Source organism: Stenella coeruleoalba (assembly GCF_951394435.1).
Source record: "Stenella coeruleoalba genome assembly, chromosome: 19".
NCBI lineage: Eukaryota > Metazoa > Chordata > Mammalia > Artiodactyla > Delphinidae > Stenella > Stenella coeruleoalba.
Genome location: NC_137165.1, coordinates 42,559,197 through 42,571,358, shown reverse-complemented (window position 1 = coordinate 42,571,358; position 12,162 = coordinate 42,559,197). Strand labels below are relative to the sequence as shown.

The window sequence follows — 12,162 nt, the reverse complement described above, 5'->3', positions numbered from 1 at the left end:
CCGCTCCACGCGGCATGCGGGCTCTTAGTTCCCCAACCAGGGATGGAACCTGTGCCCCCTGCAGTGGAAGCGTGGAGTCCTAACCACTGGACCACCGGGGAAGTCCCTGTTTGTTCTTGAGTCAGCACAGCGGGGGAGACGGAGGACTGAGGGAGGAGGGAAGGGAGGGGTCAGCAGAGGGCCAGATGAGGAGGCTGGAATCCTGGGAAGGGTGGGAGAAAGAAACCGGAGAGGAAAGCCAGACCACTCGGGGGATCGTCCCCCGGGGCCCACTGAAACTCAAGGCTTAGGTGGAAAGGTGTCTTCTATCTGCCCGGGGCCCTGGAGAGAAAGGTACTTTACAGATGCTCTCTAGGAGGCGTGGGAAGACCACCCCCCTCCTTCCCAGGGCAGGCGGGGGTGGTGGGTGGGGGGTGGCGGGGGTGGGTCGCGGGGAGGGGCTGCCCAGTTGCCCCCGGTAGCGGCCGCCGGCCGTATTGTGAGGTGGTTCTGGTCACAGGCCAGGGGGTTGAGGTGGGAGGAGACGGAAGTGGTGGGGGCAGTGGCAGCCTCCTGGGCTCTGCCTGCCCCCAGCCCCTGCCTGGGGCCTTCTGTCACCGCCACCATCATGGGCAGTGCGTACCACTGGGAGGCCAGTCGCCGGCAGATGGCTTTGGGCCGGAGGAGGTGGCTGATGGCCCAGCAGCAGCAGCAGCAAGAGCAGGTGCATGAGAGGGGCCCCGTTCACCAGGGTCCTTCCGGGGACACGGAGGGGATGGGGAGGGGAGACGACGGACCCCAAGGAAGCTGTCCATTACCTGGTGAATGTTGTTTTGCTTGGGCTGGAGGAAAGCAAGGTCCTTGGATGTCTTGGATGGACCGTAGGAAAGCAAGGTCCTTGGATGTCTTGGATGGACCGTGTGTGTTTGTGAGTGTGTGTGTGTGTGTGTGTGTGTGTGTGTGTGTGTATTGGGGTGACTCAGCTTTGCTGTTGTACTAGGCCGAGGCCTCACGTGGGATTGAAGCGTCAGGCTCGGGAGGTTTTAAAGCTGCTCTGTCCAGTAGGGCGGCCACCAGCCTGTGTGCTATAGCCCTTGAGACGTGGCTAGTGAGACCGAGGACCTGCATTTTAAACGTTACATACATCTAATTTATTTAAATATACTCTTTAAGACAAATTTTCGTTTTACCTACCGAAACACTTTTAAGTATGTTTGGAACAACGTGGATATGTGAACCTACTTTTTCGACTGTAAATTATCTGAACTCTAAATATTTTAAATCAAAATGTAGTGTCTAAATTCAGATGTGCTGCTGAGTATAAAATGCCCTCTGGGTTTTGAAGACTTAATACAAAAACAAAGACTATAAACTACCTCATTAATATTTTCATATTGGTTTTACGTTTTGGCTGTATTGGGTTGAATAAAATGTATCATTATACCCAGTTTCACCTATTTCTTCTTACTCTGTTACGTGGCTAACAGAGCATTTTAAATGATACATGGCCCTCGTTATACTTCCACTGGGCAGTGCTGTTTCAGAGCATGTGCAAGAGATTATTCTTTACCCTCCGGCACTGCAAACGATTTTCAGTGCGCGGAGGTAGGTGGCCAGAGGCGGCTGTTTCCTGGGCAGGGGGCTGTGCGGGGGTGGGGGTGGGGGGGGCGCACTGTTGCTATAGAAACAGTCCTTGGGTGTGGGTGGGTGAGGGGAGAGAGCTCAGGCCCCAGCCTCAGCCTCCAACTCCAGGGAACAGAGGCCCTCCAGCCGCCTCCGCCTCTGGATTCCCTTGCCTTGCTCCCCTCAGTGTCTCCGGCAGGGGGGCGTGGCTGGGTGGGGAGGGAGGAGGATGCCACTTGCGGGTGGCTTCTTGACAGGAACTGGAGAAACTCCAAGAAGAGAAACGGCAATCTGAAAAAAGAACCCAGCCATCTCGGGAGTCGCCGCGGGAGTCGCAGCCACCGCCGGCGCCATCACGGTCGCCACCCGCGCAGCCGCAGCCGCAGCCTCCGCAGGTACCCGAGCGGCCGCCGCCGCCGCCGCCTCAGCCAAAGCCACAAAATGCCCAAGACCCTCTTACTGAGCGCACCTCCCGGTACATTCTCCAGGATTCCCAAAGGCCAGGCGCCCACAAGGACAGATTCCAAGGACGGGTGATGAACCCTCAAGGTGCAGGTGAGTGACTTGCCCGGGAGCGGGAGATGGTGAGGAGAGAGCCCCGGGCTATAGTCCAGAAGCCACATCTGTCACCCCACCCTTTGACCCTCCCTGGCACCCTTCACCTTTACTTGGGGGTGGGGGCGGTCACACTCTCTGAGTGGATTTGCACCAAGCGAGAGCTGCAGAGAAACCCGCTGACTTCCGCAGAGCGTGGCTCAGAAGTGGTCAGTCCCTTCTCCAGGGTGAGGGTGACAGACGGGGTCGGGGTCGGGGTCGGCTCGGGGCGGCCAGAGGGTGGGGCAGGAGGTGTAGGCTTAGCAACGGATATCCTGAGCCCTGGGGGGTCTGGAACAGGGAAGCCCCGGTCGGCTTCCTAGTGGAGAATGCTCAGCGGGGGCTGGGACTTTGCCTTGCCCCAGCTAGGGGCCTTGGCCTGCCCCCCAGAAACGTGGTAAAGAGTCCGGCTGTGGCATGTGCCATTCTCAGGAACTGCCAGCTGAGTGACGTGTGCTTCGTTTCATCATCAGGTTTCGGGAAATCTAGCCCAGATACACACACCAAGTACCCACGATTCACGGTGAGACGGACTCAGAGTGCGAGAGGCAGCTACGGCTTGGCTGCGTGTCTGCCCGCGCTCGCGTGTTAGTGCAGGTGGAGTCTAGAAAGGCTTCCTCGGCGGGAATCGGGAGAGGGGACTGAAGTTATTCCGTCACTTCTGGATGGCCCGTTCCTCCACTCCACGCCCCCATAAAGATGTCTCTGTAGGCCCTGTTGCTCAGCACTCAGTATAAGTGAAGGAGCTGACGATCTAGTTGGAAAGATAGGACGGGTGCCAGAGAAGCAAAATCAAGGGGGCCGTTTGCAACGCGGATGGGGTAGAGCCAGCTGCAGCGGGAGGACGGTAAGACGTGAAGTCAGGGCTTGTGGTCTCCGTCAGGATCACCACTCTCGGGTAGCAGGACTCAGATCTCTGAGCCTCAGCTGCCCCACCCGTAAAATGAGACTGATAATACCCCACCTCCTCCACAGAGGTGTCACGAGGACTGAATTAAAAGGGAAAGCATCCAAAGCACTTAGCTTACGGCCTGGCTCCTTGTAGACTGTCAAACCCAGGAAGACGCTTTTTTGAGAGTCTTGAGAATTACATGAAACAGGATACGCTTTGGAAAGAAGCTTTTTTTTTTTGTCTCTGACTCAGGCGCAAAGGATGGGAGAACCTGATCCCGGCCCTTTAAGACGAGGACTAGGCTGCTACATCATCTCACTTTGATTACTCGGGCTTCAGAGGCCTTAAGACAATGTTCTCAAACCAGCAGGCCCGGGAGCTGCTAACTAACCTGTTCTGCCTCCTGTCTCTCCCTCTTCTCAGTCAACGAACTACATCCAGCAGTGGTGATTCAGAGACAGACCCCCGAGACCCCACTGGCCGGCCATCAGCAAACATCAGATGAGCAGCCCCGTCTTCCTACCTCCCAGCAGCATCTCCACTTCAAAAGCCAAGCCCTCCTGATCCACTCTGGCAGGGAGGCTGGCTGGGAATCACGTGTGATTTCTTCCCGCAAAGAATCAAGAGACTGGCTGGGCTCCAGGAGACAGAGATGAGGGGGAGGGGCCAGGAAGACCCACGAAGAGGATGGAGAGGGTGCGAGAAGACAGTGGAGGGCAATTCCATGCTTCTCCAGGCAAAGCCAACGGGAGAACTTGGCCTTGGGCCCCCAGCTCTACAGCTCCACTACTGGCCCTTACTTAGCAGTGATATCACAGCCTGCTGGGGGCTCAGGTCTACGACTCTCGCTGGAGCCACCAGCCCTTCCTCCTGGCCGATGCTTATCGAGATGCACCTGGGGAAGCGTGGGTGGCATCACACCAGAGCAGACCTGGGACCTGGGGCAGCATCAGGAAGAAGTGGCACGCAGGGGCCTCCTCCAAGTCCTGTGTCGTGCCTGGTCCACGGTGGGCACTCCGCTGTTGAACGGAGGGTGGTTGGAAGGGATGGAGAGAAAGAACTCGGAGGAAAGGAGGACTGTAGCCTCAGGCACAGGACACCTGACCTTGGGAAGAGGGGGACTCGCCCCCCGCCCCCACCAAATCCACAGGCCTCTTCCTCCCTGGGTCTCAGCCTTTCCACGTAGCAGAGACAACCCAGAGGCTCTGGAGGCCCCAGGCAGCCGCCTCACCTCTTCCTGAAACTGACACCTGGGGTCCCCCAGCCCTGCTCCCTCTGCCACTCTTGACTGGTGAGGGGGATGCCTGGGTCCTTTCACTGTAGCGTCTCACCTTTGGGTGAGACTGAAGGAGCCTCTCTGCAGTGTTTCCTGAGAGGAGCAGTTGGGGGAAGCGAAGGAGCGGGGGCACACAGAACAGGAGCATTAAAGTTGGGAGGGGCTCGGAGACACACAACGAGGGAAGGGGAGCGAGCGAGCTCCTGGGAGCGGTCTCCCAGAAGGCAGAGAGGCCGGGCGTGTTCCCGAGGGGCTCAGGGACTGGGGAAGAGACCTTGATGCCCACTTGGATATTAAGAAACAGGCTGTGAGATGGGGAGCGTCCACCGGCTCCCTTCCCACTCACAGGAGCCTTTTATTTTCCTTCCTTAAACACGGTTAAGCACAGCTGATTGACTCCAATATAAATCCATTACATTTGGCGAACTCCACCCAGCGTGAGCTCCAGCCTGGCCCCCGTGGACTTCCGTGCTCTTACCAGCACCACCTCCACGCCAGTTACCCAGGCGTGAAAGCGTGCGGACAGCACGAACTCCTTCCTTCCCCTCATCCCCCCCGGCCGGCGCCTCACCAGGTTCTGGCCCCACGTGCCCTTCTCCGCCCTTCCTACTGCAACCTCAGCTTTCCCTGCTACTCAAGCTCACCTCTCTGCCTGTCTGAGTGACGGAAACCGGGAACCGCCTTTAGTGAGCAAACACAATTCCTGCTCGCCTAAAGAACCTGGGGTTTGCCTGGGGCTTCTCATCTGAGTGACAGCAAAGAGGGGACGGCCTGGACCAGTCCCGACTGATAGGCAGCTCCATACTGTCAGCGCCCAAAGGAGAGCAGAGGCCTCTGGGAGCAGAGGGCACCCTGGGACTAGGCCAGGGGTGCAGCGGGACCCAGCAGTCCGGCCTCACCTCTGCAGGTTTTCAGCGGGAGGGCGGCTGCGCCCACCGTTTGACCTGCCTGTGTCCCCTCACGTGGGCTCAGGCTTGTGGCCTCCTTCAATAAAAACCTTTTAAAATGACTCTGGCTTTGTCTCTGTTTTTCCTGTGCAGGCCCAGGGGGGTGCCCGGTGCCTCCCTTCCCTTTCCTTCCCTCCCCTCCCCTCCCCTCCCCTCCCACTTTGGTTCCTGCTCTGAAGAGAACGATAAAACTGTTTTCGGGAGAGAAGCTTTAGCTGCAGAACAGCTCTGACTTCCTGGGGACCCAGACAGTCTAACCAGGAAGGCTGCGGAGCCAAAGGGCCTTGGCCAATCTTGCTGTCAGATGGGTGGGGTGGGGAGACAAGGTACCAGGCGTTCTCGAAGCAGGCCATCACCATCACTCTGTCACACGACCAAAGCAGGGCGGCATAGGAGAGCATCTACGGTTCCCTAAGAGGCCCTGGGGACAACACTGGCTGTCCCCCAAGTCACCTTCTCATTACCAGGTGGAGAACTTGGAAAGGATCCATGTATTAAAAGCCAGACAAAATGAAAGCTTTCTCCACATTCAGGCAGGACAAAGGTCTTCCCTGGACGAGCTGGGCAACCAAGGTGCTCAGCACAGACAGTGTGGGAGCCACTCCGTGCCGCTGAGGCAGCTCTGAGGAAACGTCAGGTCAGACTTTCCTCAAGACAGACCAAGGGGAATATCTGGTGCTGGCTTCTAGAAGAACCAAGCTTCCATTCCTGTGGAAATCAGAGAGGGCGTGAGGGTGTGTGTGCGTGTGCGTGTGCGTATGAAGTTAACGTCCACAGAAAGCTTCCTCTGCTGGGGGTGAACAGGGGGAGGGTATGATAAAGCAGGGCTTTTCCTTCGGCAGAGTCACTCTCGTCCTATTGGGTGCCATGGAGTGGTGGGAGATGCAGACCAGGCCGGCAGGTGCCCGCAGCTCGACGACAGCAGACAGGTCACGGCGGGCGAGGGACCAGCAAGTGGGGCTTGGATGCGTTTCCCCGGCAGTCCACATATTCGTAGCTCTGGAAGACCAGCTGCTCTGAATGGCTCAGGTAGGAACAGGTCAGGGTGCCCCTGGAGAGGAAACAGGGCTTTTTTTTTCCAAAAAAACCCACACCAGTTTTATTTTGAAGATTACAGAACTTGAGCCTTGACCCTACCCAACTTCCACGTCCACCGATCTAAGGATATGCAGTTGGGGTAGGAGTGAGAGAAGGAAGTAGGGAGGCCAGGGGAGAGACCTGGTGGCGGCAGAGGAAAGGAGTAAGATGGCGGCTGGAGAGCTCCCGCCACCCTAGGTCTGCGCTTCACTGTCTTTACTCCTCCACACCACAAGGGTCTGGGAAGAAGAGGAAAGCCCTGGCCCTGCTCTGCTCTCTGGGGAGGGCTGGCTTCCTCAGACCAGACCCGGCCCTTCCTTCTGCTCCCCACTCTGCCGAGGCACCTGGGACAGCTGCCCCCCACCCCCCACCGGGTTCTGGGCAGATCTGTGCCTGTCACGTCAGTGGCTCCTAAGGTGGGCCTTAGGGGAGGGGCTGGATCTGCTACTGCCAAGAGCCGGCACAGACTCACGGGATTCGCTGCGACGACTCTCCCCCCACGGGGGGCAGAAGTGGGAGAGGGTCCCAGGGCTCCAAGCCCTACTTACTGGATGTGCAGAAGCACATGGTGGACTTTGATTTTCAGCCAGGTACAGATCTTGCTGAGAGAGACAGAGAGAGAGAGACAGAGAACCTGGGCCCACCTTTCACACACTGAGCAGCCTGTCGGACAGCTCGGACGAGACCTGCCGTCCCAGCCCCCCCCTTGCCTCCTTTCCATCAGGGGCCCCACATGCCGCCCCCACCCCTTCCCCCTCCCTCTGCCCAAGGTGAGCACGTCGCCCCTGCTGCAATATCGCTCCTCCAAACCCCACTGGTTTGGCCCAGGCACGGGCTGGCCTCTCCCTTAGTAGAAGACGGTGAGTCAGGCTGAAGAGCCTAAGGTCATATAGCGTTAAGTGTGAACCAGATTCTAGGCTGGTTTTCATTCCAGGCCAGGTCCAAACAGGCAGAGGCTGGGGACCCTGAATGCTTGTACACTGCAGTCTTGGCCACAGAGTGCAGGCCACGTGCTGACTGCAGGGTCTGCTAAGCAATCAGAACATCTGGTGGGAATTCGACCTGGGTTTCCAATCAGGACAGAGGCTAAGGGAGAAGGGATTGATCAAGGGCTACTCACTATGTGTTTTCATCCCATATCCTGTTGGCTACCGTATACAACATCTGTCAACCAAATGGGTATAGGGTTAGCCCCAACTCCAGCCACCCGCGTCCACACACCTGTGGGCAGGTCTGGCCAGCAAGAGGGAGTCACCTGCTCACTGGCCAAAGGGCCGACGTGGAGGAGAAGGCTGTCGGAGACCTGCCCCACCACGAGGGACAGGTGCAGAACCTCAATGGTCAGCTGGGTCACGGCGATGGGGTAGTAGTTGTTATTGGAGATGCTCAAGATATTCTGGCGAGCAAGACAGGGAAAGGAAGGGGTTAGGGTAGCACCATCCTGGCAAGAAGTCGAACAGTTTCAAAACCCCGCAGCCTGATTGAGACCACCCCCAACGCGGGCCTCAGCTGCCGAGGCCCAGTGCCAGGAGCCCCTCGGAGGGGCTCTTAGCGGCGAGGGGTCGCCTTTAACTGAGACATTAAGCTGGCTCAAAATCCAGTCTCACCCTGCAAGGCTCTCTCTGTTCAGTCCTGCCCACCCGGGGAGTCTCAGGCACACCACCCCGACTGCACCCAGTGATCTATGGCTCTGGCGTCAATTCTAACCCCTCACTGTTCCAATCCTGCACGGTCTGTTAGGGGGCTCATGGTTGCTCCTGCTTCTCCCTAGGCTCCCGACATCCTCTGGCTGCCATAAGATCCCCGGCTACCGATGCCCGGGGTGAGCACACCGGACAAGGGCTGTACAGAGGAGTGTTGCCAGGAAGGTGGGGTCGGAGCCCAGGGGCGCAGGCACCCACCCACCGTTATATTGAGGTGGATGTCGGCCTCGCCAACAGTCACCGTGGAGGAGTTGAGGCCTACAGGCTGCACGGCGATAGTCCGGGGAAACAGGAAAAAGACGATGAGGGAGGAGGTCACCAGGCAGATGAACACTGCCAGGAACACGGAGAGCTTCCTGTGGGAGAACAGGACCCGGGGTAGAGGAGTGGAGAAGTCTGGACACCAAGGTTGCCTGGGCCGGGGGCGTTCAGACACTCTTCTCTCTACGTAAGGCTCTCCTCCGAGCCCCCACCCCAACACACACACACAACTGTACACTTAGCTCCCCAGATGCGGAGGACCAACCTAGGCTCAGAGGTGGCCCAGGGTGGGTAGGAGCACCGGACTGAGAGGCTGGCAGCCCGGCTTCCATTCCCAGTTCTGTGTTAGCCACTGGCCCAGCAACTCTGAACAACCCGCCTAACCGCCCTAAGCCTCCGTTTCCTTGTCTATAAAATGGGGGTAACGGTACCTACCTCATACCATCTGTTATGGGCTAATGCATGAAAAGGCACCCATCCCTGGCCCTGGCACATAGCCAAGGCTCAACCAACGCTAGCTATTCTCACTGGAAGAAGTAAGCCCATGTGAATTTTGACAGTTCTGAATTTTCATATTCATATTCAGAACAAGACATCATCTGTCCATCTAGTTCAAAATTGAGATATGCATTAGAGAGAGAGCACCTTGTTAGCATTTCCTAAGGGGCACTGCCAGATTCGGCTTCTGGTGCACTGGCGGGGGCAGGTTGGGTGGTGGGCTCCCCCACGGAAGCTGAGGACCCTGGGAGGAGGTTGCAGGGATCTATGTCAAAGGACCCAGATGACAAACAGGGTCATGGGCCCCCCAGTGAAACTCAGGGCTGCCTCCTCTGAGGTTCTCAAGTGTCCCAGAACAGAGAGCAGCTGGTTTCCCATCTCTACGGGGAAAAGAACAAGCAGGTCTGAGCTGCCGTAGCAAAGGAAGTTCTTAGGAAAAATCACTTCCCCAAACCAACAGCAACCACAGCCACTCCCTCCCTCCTGGAAGGACTTGCAGAGTCAAGAGGTCCTCTCCGTCTTCAAAAGGGAGCCTTGCCTCTTGGAGGCAGCGGTGCTCAGGACACCAAGAGGCCTCAGGTGGCATCTGCTGTGCCCCGAGCTTCTTAAACTAGTAAAATCCTTGGAAACAGGGAGCTAATACGTCTGAGGCCAGTGAGGCTCAGGCTCTCTGGGGGAGAACCCATGGAGAAAAGCTGGGGGGTGGGGTGGGAAGGGGGATTGGGGGAGACAAAGAGGAAGAGCCCCCAGGGGCAACGCCTACAGAGCTGGGATAGGAAGAGGGGCTTACGTGTGCCTGGGCTTCAGCCTCTGGTCCCCATAGGGGATGAGGGCCACCAGCTGCTTCTCTAGTTCTGTAGAAAGAGGGTGAGAGGGAGGGCCGGGAAGTGTCCATGACAAGTGTTCCCTGTGCCAGCCTGCCAGCAGCACCCCTCCGTCCCACAGAGCAGTGTCAGAAGCACGCCACCTCTGCCTCAGAGCAGGACTGACTGGGGACACCGGGCTGCTGGCAGCTCGGCTTTGCCAGCTCTAGAACGGAGGCGAGAGTTTCATTAACAGGTGTGGAGCATTCCTGCACGTCACCACAAATCCGAGAAGCCCAATTTCTTTGGAGACGTCACTGTAGCTTCCTGCATCCGAAGGCAGTGCTGCTAAGAGGGCAGAGAGGCTGGGAATCCCCTGGGTTCGGGCGGTACCACCAGGGCAGGAGGGGGTCTCTGCAGCGAGCCCAGGGAGGGTCAGCATCTCCCTGGCTAGCCCTGAAACTCAGGGACTAGGAGCTGGGAGACCCAACCCCATCCAAGGAGACTCAGAGGGGCCTGGCACTGGCCAGCTGGCTGCTAAGAGCTTTTCCTGGAGCCCGGGCTACTTCCAGAGCCTGGGGCCACTCACCTCGAGGGATCTCCCCACTGCCCTGGCAGGTGGGACAAGTCGCAAAGCTGCCGCCAGCAGCCCTTTCACAAGGCGCACAGGAACAAGAAGGCTTGCTGCTGGTGGTGCTGGAGTAGCTGGCAGCCTCGCTGCCACAGGCTGGGCCGGAGGGCAGCATCGACTTGTTCTCATCCTCCCGAGAGCCCAGCTGGGAGAGTGTCTCACCCATCGTTCAGGGGTATTTTTCACTGATGAGAGAAGAACAAAGTCCAGTCAGCACCGATGCCGGGTGTCCCTCTGGTTTTAGGCTCTTGAGATTGGCAAGGAGCCCCACCACGCTTTCAGCAAGCTCGAGCCTAAGCCAGTGAGGGGGTGGGAATTCGAGCAGCTACACACGACTCCTGGATCGGGAATCTCAATGCATTGCAACTCTTTGTTGTTTTTGTTTTTATTGTAGGGAGAGCTCAATCGGCCTACAAGAGGGAAAAGCAAAGCAGAAGTTATTTCACTTTAAGGGACTTTCGTAAGTGAAAGGCAGAGCGCTTAATTTTGTTCTGGAAAAGCTGCTGAGCTGTCATTCACTGCAAGGGAAGGAAGTTAGATAGGTCATGGGGGCAGCAGCCAGGGGAGCCCCTTCATCCTCTGCGACAAGACGACTCTGAACGTGTCTCTAGAGCACCCGGGCAGAAATGCCCGAGGTCTCCAGCCTGGGTGTGGAAGGAAAGTTTCCATTCCTGAGCCTGGACAGGTGCTGGCGTAATAGGAAGGCAGGGATTCTTTGGGACAAGAAAAGAAAAAGGCGGCTAGGCTGGCCACAGATGGGGCTGAGAACCCTAAAATGATTGTAGAAGGGAGCATAAACCTCTTCCGCTTGCTTTCTGAGTCGGGGTGGGAAAGAATGTCTGGGCGAGGGTGGTAGCAATTTCAGGGTCAGTCCTTCACTAGGACGAGTCACAGCGAACTCCAGATCCTTCCCAAAAGACTGGTGGCAAATGAGTGGGCAAGGTGAGCCCCAATCAGACCTTCTGGGCTTAAAATAAAGGAGGCCTCACCTGGTTTAGGTCTGAGGTTTAAAATAAAGGGAGCCTCACCTGGTTTAGGCCTGAGATCCTGGGCTCCTCTCAGCTGCAAGAGGGCTAGAGATTGCTGGAGTACGTCTTTGGGGAGGAGGGCCTGTAAGGCAGGGTGGCTCCAGGGGGCCGCCAGTCCCCTTCCCGGAGTCCTGGGGACCGACTGCACCGCGTTGGAGGAGGTGGGGAGCGGCGACCCTGGCCTCCCCAGAGCCTTCACGCCCTACTCTGGGGCTCGGCCATGGGCTGCGGGGTCGGAGCGGACTGAGAGGCTAGGAATTCAATGAACGAGGATTTTCAGTCCCACCACACACCCCGGGAGGCCGTTAGCAGAACTTGGAACCTGCGTGTTGGGCTAGGAGGAGGCACAGAAGGGGCCTGAGCCCTTGCATGCCAAAAGGAAAGAAGGCAAGGAGGGTCCCTTCTTTCTAAGGAACCGATTCTAAGGAATCGCCTTACCCCCGGGCGACCGCAGCGACAGAAACGCCTGCAAAGCAGAATCGAAAGCGCGGGAGCCGGGGTTTTCGCCCCAAGCTTCGGCTCAAAGCCTTGGGAAGCTCCGCCCCGGCTCCTCCGGACCCGCCCCTCCCTCCCAGGGCCAGCCTCTCTCGACCCAGCGGCCAGAAAACTTCTCGGTTCTTCAAAGGCCACGCGAGGTTCCCGACGAAAGGACCGGCCAGTCCAAGTAGGGGTTTCAAAGTTTATTTCACCATTCTTGAAGCGGTTAGGTACAAGTACAATGGGACAGACGACTGGACCCCAGGGCCCTCCTGGACCCCTACAATACAACTCACATGGTCAAGACAAGATCCCGTCCCAAATCAACCGAATTAATTACACACACCCTGCCGCTCAGCCTCTACCCAGAAGC

At 57.7% G+C, this 12,162-nt stretch overlaps 1 protein-coding gene across 4 annotated transcripts; it reads right to left on the bottom strand.

Moving 5' to 3' along the window:
- Positions 1-5,488: 5,488 nt before the first annotated feature.
- On the bottom strand, positions 5,489-11,841 carry TMEM106A (transmembrane protein 106A). 4 transcript variants are annotated; one of them, XM_079905887.1, is made up of 8 exons: positions 11,751-11,841; positions 10,243-10,469; positions 9,641-9,704; positions 8,294-8,447; positions 7,644-7,784; positions 7,509-7,552; positions 6,937-6,990; positions 5,489-6,362 (listed from the first exon to the last, which is right to left on the bottom strand). In XM_079905887.1, the coding sequence occupies exons 2-8, from the start codon at positions 10,448-10,450 to the stop codon at positions 6,242-6,244; spliced, it is 786 nt and encodes a 261-aa protein (XP_079762013.1). In that variant the 5' UTR covers positions 10,451-10,469; positions 11,751-11,841; the 3' UTR covers positions 5,489-6,241. The 4 variants fall into 4 exon arrangements, with proteins under 4 accessions (XP_079762013.1, XP_079762014.1, XP_079762015.1 ...); XM_079905889.1 differs by having other exon boundaries at positions 6,266-6,379; XM_079905888.1 differs by lacking the exon at positions 11,751-11,841 and having other exon boundaries at positions 10,243-11,096.
- Between the last annotated feature and the right edge of the window lie 321 nt (positions 11,842-12,162).